Below are 12,945 nucleotides of genomic sequence, written 5' to 3'. Positions count from 1 at the left end.
TTTAACAAGCACAAAACTGGTATTGTTTTATCTTGTATTATTTATTTTATGATTAGTCCAGGCTATATCATCTTGTAGATTTTCTGTGTCAACCAGGAATAATCACTGTTGGTCTCCAAAAACCTAATCTTACTACTGGCCTTCCCTGTCTTCTTTCCCCTTCTTTATTCTCTGATCCACCAAGAAAGTAATTTAGTTTCTTTCTCCAGACACACACACACAGATGTGCACCAGATGGTTACTGATACTTTTGAGGTCTGATGAGTTATTGGAATAATTAGTGTTGGTGTGAGGTTTGTCATCTAACTGTAATACTGAACTATGTAGTTATTTCTTTCAAGCTTTTAAAATTAAAGTTTTATTTTATTCAGACTTGTGAAACAGCACATCAAATGTCAGTGCAGATAGAAATTGATACCCAGTTCATGGTCAGAAGTTCACTCAACTCTCTTTCATATGTAAAATTAGTGATCTTATAAAAGGGATCAAAGGCAGTCTGCATTTAGGTGCTATGTTAATTTTATGCCAGAAGGAACGGTAAGGTATTAATCAGGGAATGATTTTAATGGTGAATTGGGAAATAATTCTTTCTAAAATATGAACATAAGGTGTGGGAAATGACAGAGAAACTGATACATAAATATTATTTATGGATTGTGGAATTAAAAGAGTAGTCTACATGAGCTGAAAAAGGCTGTATCCCAAGAGTCTACTAAGTCTCACTGTTTTGTGCAAGTCTTTGTTGCCCCAGCAGGTTTAATATGTTTTGATTTATGAAGTACAAATATGAAGACAACTCTTAAGAAAATTTTGCTTCTGTATATGTTACTTCCAAATTTAGTTTGTGCTATAACGGATATGCCTTCTAGGTCTACTGTATGGTACATGCATTTGATAGTTAAATCTGATTAAAATAAGAAAAAGTTACTTCTCTTTGTCCTTGACATAGGAACAGGTCAATTCCTTTTGTTTTTTGGTGTTCATCACTATTTTAATAGGTGTATCACTCATAGCTGTCTTTGGATGTAGCTGCAACAGCTCTGTCATTACACAGCCCTTGCCTGCATGATTTAGGTCCTTTCCCTGGTGTTTTGATCTTGGAAGAAATTTTGAAACAAGATTATTGTCATCTACCAAAAATACTGAATTGGTGCAAACAAAGCAGAATAAATAACTCCTGTACAGAAAAATACTGTGCTAGCCATGTAACAATAAGGAATTCTGTGGGATTGCTAGACACTAATAGCATGCATAAGTATTTGCAGGATTGGAGCTTTATAAAATCCCAAGTAGAATCTGAGTTTCCTTTCCTTAAGATTCACTGATTAATCTCTTCAGGCCTATCCTACACTACTGTGTCCTTTCTGGTTTTGATCAGTTAATCCCTGTGTCTTTTAAAGCACATTTGATGAACGAATGAGAGAGCTGGGGAGGTATCTGAGCTCCCTAGCGTGTGTCAGCCTTTACGTGCAATCAGGCCGCTCTGCGGCCAACTCCTTATTTACTTAACATCTGTCTTCATCCTGTGAAAGGCGTGATGTGTTCTTAACTCTGGTCTCCCTAGCCCTATAAAAAATACAACTTTGTATGATGCTATTCTTTCTGGAGTTCATATTGTGTATTTGCAAGAGTTCACCTTCATATCTGAGTAAGACTTGTCTTGCAGTGAGTGGGAAAGGGTATTGTTGTCCAAATGGACATTTGTAGCTGTTAATGTCACAGGACTGACCTGCCCTGAATACGCTTGTTCCCCTCCCATTGACTGGAAGGGGCTGAGACCACCAGTCTCTTGAGGGCAATCACTTAAAAAAACCTGCCTACATTTAGGCATTGTCAATACAAGCAGCATGCTGCATGTAAGTGTTCTTCTGTTCTGTTAGTACTGTGTAATTCAAAAACATTTTGGAATTGGGGTGTTGTTACTTTTCCAGGTATGGGACATTGGAGGGCAGCCAAGATTTCGCAGCATGTGGGAGCGTTATTGTAGAGGAGTCAATGCCGTTGTGTAAGTTTTCTTCTGTATGCCCATACAAAATGTATTTTAAAATATATATTATTAATATAGATATGCCTTCCTTCCTGTCCACCTCCATCACATAAGAAGACCCAACACAATAATAAGATAAAAGTACTGTGTTTTATACAAGCAGCAACCCAGATATATAAGTAATTTCATGTTGTAGGTCATTTCCCCCCCACAGGCCGTATTTAATTCTTTATTTCCTGCATTAATAAATGCAGGACTTACACAACTCAGGACCGTTCTAATGCTGTTGTCAATGTGAACACATTTTTCACATTTTAGACGTTTTAGTGCAACTTTCTGCAAGTAATGGACAATAACCTAAGTAACTATATTCCCATTGCAGTTACATGGTGGATGCAGCAGACTTAGAAAAAGTAGAAGCTTCAAGGAATGAGCTACACAGTTTGATAGATAAGCCACAATTGCATGGAATTCCAGTAAGTATTTTGATTATTATTCTTACCTGAATGTAGACAGTGTAGCCTAAATCCTCATGAATTGGTTCCTCTGAACTCTTGAAAATACTAGCTTATACACAATGCAGCCCTGACACATTGAGTGTGCTTACAAAAGCTGTTGTGACATTTTTTCAGAGGACTCATCATCTTATCAGTGCTCCAGTGTGTTTGCACGTTTTCTCATCTAAAGGTCAGAATATATTTGGAAAAAATTCATTTTCACGTGTGGCATTATCAGACAGTCATTACTTCCAGTCAGTCCCCTTGTTGGCTGGGTTTGAACCAGTGACCCAGATATATTTCTGGCCGTATCTCAAGGCACGCAAGATGTGTCTTTCTGAAGGCTGGCAGATGCTAACGTTGAATAGTGGCTTCTGTTTCCAGAGATTGTGGATGAACTTGACTTTTAAGTGTCCTGACTTTTTCTCAACTTCTTAGTTTTTCAAACTAAGCTATGTGGAAAAAATGCAAATATGCATCTGTTCTCCAGTAGCAAGTGTCAAAGAATAGTATATTCTGCTGAAATTCTAGTGAGGAATTATGGATGTACAGACTAATGTTATTTAATTAAATGTTATCATCTGACAATGTAGACCTAGTAGAAATCCATCAGGTTGGCACTGATCTTTGATGCTGACAACACCAAGCAGGTGTTCATACAAATCGGGAAGAAGTTACAACTTGATGGCTTTTGCTTGGTGCCTTTTGTGTAAGCAAATATTTGGACACTTGGGCAGTGCAAGTGATCAGAGTCATCTGAGGATGAGTAGACAGTCAGCCAACACAAAATCATTGTGAAAATAAAGTTCTCACCCATCCATTTTTGAAGGAGAATTTTTCCAGTGACTTTCCATCTGTTTTTATAAGGTTTGCTCTTATTGTTCTGTTCTTATGTGTTCCATACCTATTGAACAAATCCCACAGAAATCCAGTCATGCTATTCATGGCAAGTGACATTTTCTGCCCTTTTTACTGTCTTCACATCCTGTTATACTCCTCACTTTTCCTTCCTGAAATGACAGATCTCTCATAACTTCAGAATTATTTAATTAAATTGCGTTCCTTTTCTGTGTTTTAATATCACATTCCAATTGCGCAGCCTGACCAGCACAGTAATTTCCAAGGTGCAGTAATGCACTTTTTACTTACTTCTTTTTTCGTAAGTAGTAACTAGTATTGAACTTCCTTCAATTTATTGTACTCAGGCTTTGGCGTTATAGATTTTAAGGTAGCTTTATTAATCTGAGACTGCAAGTAATGGGTTTTAATGTGTTCGAGGTTCATGGGAAATAATGGGCCAGTCTTGACTCAGAATGGTAACACATCTGGAAAACAATAATGCAGCCATAATTAGAAAAACCTTCCATTGCTTACTTTATCTTAGAAGGTGCTCAACCCATTTATCTGACCTTAATTTATACTTGAAGCCTGAAGTCTTGGGTAGAAACTCATTAAGTTCCAGCATCTAGTCAGTAAATTTTCTGCGTTTCTCAGACTTAATTCCTAATTGCTGCCTTTCTGATTTCTACAATGGATGCTCAGCGTGGAGGGAGAGGAATCAGTCATTTGGCTGGTCCTTGGGTCACATATGGTTTGGATGCCTGGCTGTTTAGTATGTCAGTGTTAACAAGCAGGGGAGCAAAACCGTAGAGAGAATCACGTCTGAGGCTTGAGGACTCAGCCTCTACTGCAGGGGCCCTGTTTTTGATGAACATTATTCTGGACCTGTGAATTGGGTGTCCATTGGTGGCTTGAGAGCACCATGTTCTCCTCCAGATTTAGTTGCATGCAGTCTGACACCATCCCATAATGGCATCCAGAATGGGAAGATTGACTTCCAGAGGAGACTTCTGATACTGATACACTCAGAAATAATTTGATCCAGTTTTCAGAGGGTATGCATCCAATATCTGACCCTGACTAGGAGCAGGATTTTCATGGTGCTCCCACAGTCATTGGCCACTTTGAATATGGCTGCTGTTGTGTTCTGAGTACTTAGCTGCAAGATTCAAAATAATGCCAAGAAACAGTTAGAGACAAAACCAAACTTTTATTGCTCCTGGATTTAACATGAATATTTATTTCAGGTCTTAGTCCTTGGAAATAAAAGAGACCTCCCAGGTGCACTGGATGAAAAGCAATTAATTGAGAAACTGTAAGTAGCTGGCCTGTGTAAAAAGCTGAGACACTGTGAAATTTGATATGTGAGAGAAAATCATTGGTAGTCTATGGCAACAACCAGCTATAACAGATTTCATTTTACATTCTCAGATACTCTGAGCTCTGCTGGCAGTTGAAATAGCAATCTAGACTGATAACTGCAGTAGATTTGAACCTCTCTTGATTTTTGTTTCGGTTGTATAAGGTTGTTTCAGATAATCCTGTTTTTCCACCACTGAAGATACAACCGCTATAGATAGTAATAAGCTCACATTTGTCAGAATACATTGTAGTGGCAGTTTAATGCTTGAATGGCAATAGAACAGAACTGTTCCACACTACTGTTGAGGTTTTGATTGCGGGGTGACAATAAAACAGTGGCAGATGTATTGGTAACTCCCTCTCCCCCGGCTTCCTCTGTTAGTCCCTCCCTCTCCTCCCTTCCCACTATGACAGGTGATTGGGAGGGAAAGAAGGACAGAGAGAAGAGAGTTGGAAAAATCAAAGATGTTTTACTAATGCTACTAATAAGAATAGAGAAAATAATACAAAATATACAAAACCAATCTTCAAAGTCCCAGCAACTACAGAGCCGGCACGTGAAGTCCTGGACTGGACTCTGCAGCCAACTGGAGCTGGATTCAGTCTGTCACTAGGCCTCAGTTTGCAGAGATGACTAGCAAGGTCCTCTCCTAATGTCGGCCATAAAGGAAAAGGGACGAGATCCTTGTGATCTCCCACTTTTATATGAAGTATTCACGTGAATGGGATGTTATACTCCGTTGGTCAGTTTCTTGGTTACCTCTTTCTCGTTGCCCCTCTCGTGAGATATGCATCAGTCCTTATCAATAACCTCACATTCCATTGCTATGATTACCAAAAGATGTATCTGATTTTCCAGGAAAATGCAGCTAATACGAAAGCTTTAGCTGACAGGCAAAATTCGCTAAAAGAGAAACTTGTTTCTAACAAAACTAAGACAACTACTGTCTGTAAATTCAAACAATTCAGATATTTTTGGCATGTATCCAAAGCATATACTTATGAATTACTGAAACTGACTTAAATTGATGCATTGTAAGGGCAATTGTAAAGGAAATGTACAATTTTGTAAAAATGGCCAGTTTAGCACTAATTTTGCAGAAGAGGATTCTTTGTTTCAGATCACATAATTTTAATCAATGGGGAGTCAAGTGAAGTTGCAGTATAGAATCATGATCCAAAGATAAGCAAATAAACTGTAACTTAGGGAAAACACAGTGGCTGAGGTTGGAAGGAACCTCTGGAGCTCATCTTGTCCACTACTTGCTCAAGCAGAGCCACCTGGAGCTGCTTGCCGTGGACTAGACGACTTTTGAATATCTCCAAGGATGGAGACTCTGCAACCTCTCTGGGTAACCCTTGCTAGCGCTCAGTCACCCTCAGAGGTAAAAAGTGTTTCTCTGTGTTCAGAGGGGACTTCCTTTGTTTCAGTTTGTGCTTACTACCGTTTTTCCTGTCACTGGGTTCCATTTTTTGTGCAGCCTGCCTTCAGATCTTTGTTCACATTAATAAGATCCCCCTTGAGCCTTTTCTTCTCTAGGGTAAACAGTCCTGGCTCTCTCAGCCTTTCTTCATATATGAGGTGTTCAAGTCCCTTAATGATTTTAGTGGGACTTCACTGGACTCTCTCCAAGAGCTTCATGTCCCTCTTGGACTAGAGAGCTAAGAGCTGGACTAGAACTCCAGGTATGGCTTTACCAATGCTGAGTAGAGGGGAAGGATCACCTCCCTTGACCTGCTGACAACACCCCCTAATGCAGCCCAGAATACAATTAGCTTTTTTTGCCACATTGCTAGGTCTTGTTCAGCTTGGTGTCCACGAGAACCCCCAAGTCCTTTTCTGCAAAACTGCTTTCATAGAGTCATAGAATGTCCTGAGTTGGAAGAGACCCACAAGTGTCATCGAGTCCAACTCCTATCCCTGCATATGACAACTCCACAGTTCACACTATGTGTCTGAGAACAGACATTTGGCCCCTGACATGTACTGGTGCCTGGGGTTCTTGCTTCCCAAGAGCAGGACTTTGCCATTCCCCTTGTTGATCTGCATGAGGTTCCTGTCAGCCCATTTCATCAGCCTGTGGAGGTCCCTTTGGATGGCAGCACGTGTATCGGCTACTCCACCCAGTTTTGTGTTGTCAACAAAGTTGCTGAGGGTGCTTTCTGCCCCATCACCCAGATGACTGATGAAGATGCTGAAGAGGACTGGGCCCAGTGTTGATCCCTGGGGTACTCCGCTAGTTACTGGCCTCCAGCCAGCCTTGGTGTCACTGATTGCCACCCTGTGGGCCTGACTAGTCGATGAGTTTTCGGTCCACCTCAGTGTTTGCTCATCCAACCCATACTTCTACAGCTCGTCTATGAGAATATTACGATAGACAGTGTCAAAAGCCTTACTGAAGTCAAGGTATACAATATCCACTGCTCTCCCCTCATCTGCTAAGCTATAGATTTCATTGTAGAAGGTTATCGAGTTGTTCAAGCATGATTTCCCCTTTGTGAATCCATGCTGACTGCTCCTGATTACTTTCTTGTCTGTCATGTGCCTGGAAGTAGTTTCCAGGATTAGTTGCTTCATCACCTTCAGGGATCAAGGTGAGTCTGACTGTCATGTAGTACCCTGGGTCCTCCTTCCTGCTCTTTCTGAAGACCTGAGTGAAATTTGCTTTCCTCCGTTCTTCAGGCACCTCTCCCAGTTGCCATTATTGTTCAAAGGTTATCGAGACTGGCTTCACAAAGACATCAGCCAGTTCCCTCAGGACTTGTAGGTGCATCCCACCAGGGCTCACGGACTTCTCTGTGTCCAGTTTGTGTTGACTTGATCCTCTTCTGTCACAGGTACAGCTTCCTTGCTCCAGACTTTCCTGCTGGTCTCTGGTGCCTGGGATTCCTGAAGGCTAATCTTGCCAGCAAAGGTGGCCTTCCATACTTCTGCCTTTTCCATATCCTGTATAACCAGGTCCCCAGTCTCATTGAGCAGTGGGTCCACATTTTCTCTTGACTTCCATTTGTCAGTTATGTACTTACAGAAGCCTTTCTTGTTGCTTTTGACATCCCTCAGGAAATCAAACTTTGGTTGGGCTTTGGCTGTCCTGCGCATGCCTGGACAGTTTCTGTATTCCTCCAGGTTACCTGTCCCTGCTTCCACTTTCTGTACACTTTGTTTTTGCGATTGGGTTTTGCCCCACTTACGCTTCCTGGCTTTTTATCCAGGCTCATTAAGATGGGCTGCTCTTGAGCCTGGAGGTGGTGCTTGAATATTACCCAGCTTTCTTTGCTCTTCTTTGCTACGGGGCCTTATCCCATGAGACTCTACCAAGCAGATCCCTGAAGAGGCCAAGCCTGCTCTCTTGAAGTCCAAGGAGGGTCACTATTTAGTTCTCTTGTTTATTAGAGTCTCTTGTGTGATCTCAAGACTCTTTCCTTCTCGGTGCCTCCACTCCACATCTGCTCCAGGAACACAATATGTTTCCTGTGTGTCTGTGTCACTTGTGTGAGGATAAATAAATGAAAAAAATAACAAAGTGCTCAGAAACTCTGAGGGCAATAGGGAAATTTGCAGGAAGAGAAAGAAGTTAATCAAGAATTAGTTTCTTCCTAAATGTAGAGGCATCCTTTCACTAGGAATCAGATTTGATATAATTAAGTATGATATAATAAACATCCTGAAGATTAATGGTTTGATAATTTGAGTGCTGTTATTTGATTATAAGAGTTATTAGAGGTAAAAACTCTGAATTCTAGGTGAAAAGAGTGAAAAGTGAATGCTGAGACATGGTAATGTTACTCGATTGCCTCTGCAAAGTATTATTTTCAGCTCATGGGTTTCTGTGTTTTTATTATTCACTATTATACTGACTTAATGACAAATCTGAATTTTTCTGAGATGACTTTATAACCTTTTAATCTTTATAGTTTAAGAAATGTGGGGGTTTTGTGTGCAGTAGCATATTTTAAAAATTTAATATCTGAGGATAGAATTGAACCCACTGAGTCAAAAGCAGAAAACACATAATTTGATGGAAATTTCTGTTGCGAGTTTTAACGGCATGATAAAACTACTTATTTTATTATTTTTGTTTCTGTAGAAACCTTTCAGCCATTCAAGACAGAGAAATCTGTTGCTATTCTATTTCCTGTAAGGAGAAGGATAACATCGGTAAGATGCTTTTTCTTACAGCATCATCAGTGTATACTTTTGATCAGATGTTAAAAATGTTAATGATATTTTAATACCTAACTCAAATATATAACTGAAAATCTAAGTTTCTTTGGAAAGATTTTACTGCAAATATTGCATGCAGTTGTGTTTTTTTTTTAACATAGAATTACACATAATTTAAAAGTCGCTTGTAGAATTATTTGGTTCCATGAGAAGCTAAGAAACTAATTTGACTGGAGCCTTGGAAAAGCGTATTTAAAGCCCAAAGTCATTGAATCCCTCACAAAAAATGTGTTACTTTTGACAAAATAGTAACTGGATATGAAGGCCTTCTAATTATTAGGTGGTACTTAAAAAATTGTGGTATTTTACTCCATCCATGATTTTACTTTGAAAGCAGGTCTTACACGTGTGGCTGTATGGTGGTGTTCCTCAAACTGAGGGACTGGTGCTTTTGTTCTTCTGGAGACTCCAAGGCTGTATCCTGAAGTCAGTGAGGGCCTTTAAAAGCTCTGTGAAGTTATATCTTCCATCTGCCTTTGCTTTTTGACCTTTTCTCTCCCCGCTTTCTTCCACTTTCCTGTCCCTCTCCTCTGTCGTGCTCCCCCTTTCCCTCCACAAGGCAGGAGAAAGGGGTGAAGGACGGGCTGAGCCAGCAGCAGCGGTTGCCTGGGGACATGCTGCCTCTGTGCCGCCCTTCCCTGCACACTGCTGAGACAAGTGGTGCTGGATGGAAGGGATCCAGCCTGGGTGGATATTTATAGCTGCTTCTTGAGGGAGCCAGACTCATTAGAAGAGGCGGGCAGCTCTGTAGGGCTCAGCTAAATGAGAGACCATGGGAGCGGGAATGGGAGGAAAGCCAGTTTCTCTCAGCAGCAGGGGAAATCTCCATCCTAGGTACACAGGACCAGGTGTTAGATGTCATGAGGAGGCTATACCATGACACCCAGGCTTCAGAAAACTGTGGGCGATTTCAGGTGTACTCAGGGACACGTTGGGCAGTGAGGACTTCTCTTGGAAATGGTGTACACCATTTGGGGACATTGGTTTGAAGGAGACCACACCCAGCTTTGCTGCAGCTTGGGGTGCACCAGTTATCTCTGACTAAGGGAAATACACAGAATGTACTGTTACAGTAGAGAAGGTTAGACTTTGGGATATAAGGACTGAGGAAGACAACACAGGATTATCTGCATAGGTGAAGGACAGTGAAGGTGAGGTTTTAGAAATGCAGTGCTTGATTCTCATCAGACTGGCAGGACTGCAGCAGAGGACCTCAAAAGTGGTATTGTGACTAGAAACTGATAAAAATAGTTTAATTTCTGAAAGGATCCTGGAGAAAATAGGTTTTGATCCTGGCTCACTTATATGAGTGGTTTAGAGGAGAAAAGTACAAAAAAAAAGCTTACTAACACGTGCAAATGGGAAAGTCATGAAAAGAACAATCACTCTTGTGGAACCATGTAGATCACTTACTTGTGTAAGTCCTGGGAGTGTTGATGAAAAAGACTCAAATCCTAACTGAGAATCAGGCAAGTATCTTCCAGTGTAACATTGTGCCTAGAAAGGCTGAACTGGTTCCTGAATATTTGCCCAAAGAAATAACAAATGGGAGCAGACTGCATAAATCACGTGTGTTTGGAACTGTGCAGGCATTACTGGAGCAGTGTGTGCCATGTTTGAGGAAGACCTTGAGAAACTGAAAAGAGGTTGGGCAAGAACCTAAGGAGATCAAAGGACTGAAAAATATAATGAAAAACTATAATGAAAATCTATTTAGCTTATTAAAGTGATGAAACTACTAGGCTGTTAAGGAGCAGACTGGGAGCTGTCTTCTTCCTCTGCATTTTTGATTGATGTCAGTGCAGTTGAATGAGATGATTAATTTTTCAGTGCAAGCTGCAGCCTGGCTAACTGGTCTCATCAGGAGGTGTAGGTGTAAGGCTGGCAGTTTCTGTGTCCTGAGAGACTGTACAAGTACATAGTTATTAGCTTTGTTCTAGATGCTGCACATTGCTTTTGTCTGTGGTCTCAGTGTCTGAGCTGGTCTGCCAGGATATTCATGGAGTGCTGTCTTAAACTTAGAGCAGATGTGGCAACAAATCTGAATTTGAGGGCTGGAGCTGTTGCTGCCCCCTGACATCCTTCCTTCCTCCCTGACAGATGTTACTACCTCGAGGCAAAAACATCTAATCTGCTCATGAATCAGTTTGTGAACTGCTGCAGTTTTCAGCCCAATGCATTAGGTTGTGTCAGGAGAGGTACCAATTTCAGCTATTAAATTTCAGTCCAGTGTTGCATGTCTTTCAGAGACCTTGGACTCTTGCAACCTACCTAAATGGCTTCTTAATGCCTTGTCTGATGTTTGCCTTCTCTTTCCTTCTGGCTGAGTATTTCTGCCTTTCTGCTTTTCTGTTCTCATACTGCTTTTCATTCTAGTCTGGATTTTACAGTCCATTTCATGGACATCTTAAATCTTTGCTTTTTCCAACAGTTCTTCATCCGTGGCTTAGAGAACTTAATGTCAGTCATCATCTTTCATAAACACAAAATACACATAATTTTAAAACTAACAAAAACAACAGAAAAAATCCTACCGGGAGTTTTAAGTACTGAGTGTTTAATTAAGTGTAAATGAAGGCCTGTGTTTTCTGGATTTTGTTTGTGTGGGGTTTTTTGGGTGTTCTGTTTTGTTTTGTTTATTGTTTTTGGTTTTTTTTAGTTTGTGTTAACCTGCTGGTGTTCTGTAGTCCTTTTACACTCTGCAAGCAGGCTGTTGACATGTTAATTTTCTTTTATCTGTCTTGGCAGACATAACATTACAATGGCTTATTCAGCACTCCAAGTCAAGACACTGTTGAAGAAAACTTTTGCTGGAGATAACTCTTTCCCAATCACTTTGACTTGTATCAGCTTTACACAACTGAAAAGATAAGGAATGCAACTGTGTACTACCAGGACTCACTTTGGTCGTATTTGTTAACAGAAGTAAAACTGAGTTATAGCTTGTCTCTCTATTTTTGTTCTTTTTTAAAAAATCCAGATATTTATCTGCCTAGGTAAAATTCCTGAACGCCTTAATACAAGTGTGACAGAAAATAATACTTTTTTGGGCAGAAATGTTTGAGTTCATGCATGTGAATTGTCAGATCCTTAGTAATTCTTTTCTAATTTGAAACTGAATAAACTGCACAGTGGAAACAGATATGACTGGGGTTTTTTTGAATGTATTATGTAATCATTCATGCAGAATATTTTCCCTACAAGCACCTGTGGTTAAGTATCAATAACCAATTAAAACCATAATTAAAAGCATCTTATTTGAACAAAATGCTGTTAATCAGAACACTTTCAAATACTCTGATTGGTGAGAAGTTATTTCCAAAGTCGTGTATCTGTAGTTATCTAGATTTTCCAGTCACTGATGTACATTTTTCATATTAATATTCTTTGGGAACTGAAAAATAAAACAAATTCTAGACAGTCCTGTCATCCTTGATTGGGATTGGAATCTAGATTGTAGAATTGCAGTGGATGTTTTTCTCTCTTAAACAGAGAATGAAATAAAGAGGGAGAGCAGGTGAGATCATTTGCATCTTTTCTGACATTATTACCCTCCAAATTCCTGGATTTCTTAAGCATTTTAATTGTATATGAAATAACCTTCACAGTGTTTCTGAACTACTCTTCCCATTCCTGAACCTTGCAGTATTTTCAAGTATGCAGCCTAATACAGCTGGGCTTTGAAGGATTAGTTCTTTTGAAAGTGATTGAAGGGGCAATTCACTTCTTAAAATTTTGATGCTTTGCTAACATCTTACAGATACCTGCTGCTTCTGAGTGCTTCACTTAGAAGCACTCTGATGGGAATTCTTCTGTGAGTTTGGAAATTCTATCAAATATGGAGACTCCATCTGAAGAAATAGTAGATAGACTTCAAACTTTTACAAGGTAGATGCTCAGTGGCCAAATGGTTGAAGGACACTTGTAGATCTAGGAGGCAGAAGTTCTGGGATGCTGGTCTAAAGATGTGATAAATGGACTGATTGCTATAGTATTAAAAAAGTCGTAAATCATTTATACAGTTCTTGCATGAA

General features: G+C 40.0%; 1 protein-coding gene across 1 annotated transcript in view; it reads left to right on the top strand.

Moving 5' to 3' along the window:
* The window catches only part of LOC308043395 (ADP-ribosylation factor-like protein 8B), a gene marked incomplete at both ends in the record, with an annotated part of 30,103 nt that extends 18,394 nt beyond the window's left edge, over positions 1-11,709 (top strand). Inside the window, 5 exons of the mRNA XM_080349426.1 lie at positions 1,932-2,005; positions 2,370-2,463; positions 4,572-4,639; positions 8,775-8,845; positions 11,660-11,709. Of these exons, the coding sequence (XP_080205552.1) occupies positions 1,932-2,005; positions 2,370-2,463; positions 4,572-4,639; positions 8,775-8,845; positions 11,660-11,709 (357 nt within the window). The remainder of the gene's footprint in view (positions 1-1,931; positions 2,006-2,369; positions 2,464-4,571; positions 4,640-8,774; positions 8,846-11,659) is intronic.
* Between the last annotated feature and the right edge of the window lie 1,236 nt (positions 11,710-12,945).

This window comes from Nesoenas mayeri (genome assembly GCF_963082525.1).
Source record: "Nesoenas mayeri genome assembly, chromosome: 1".
Classification (NCBI taxonomy): domain Eukaryota; kingdom Metazoa; phylum Chordata; class Aves; order Columbiformes; family Columbidae; genus Nesoenas; species Nesoenas mayeri.
The sequence above is the reverse complement of the archived record's forward strand: the minus strand, read 5'-3'. Positions and strand labels throughout refer to the sequence as shown.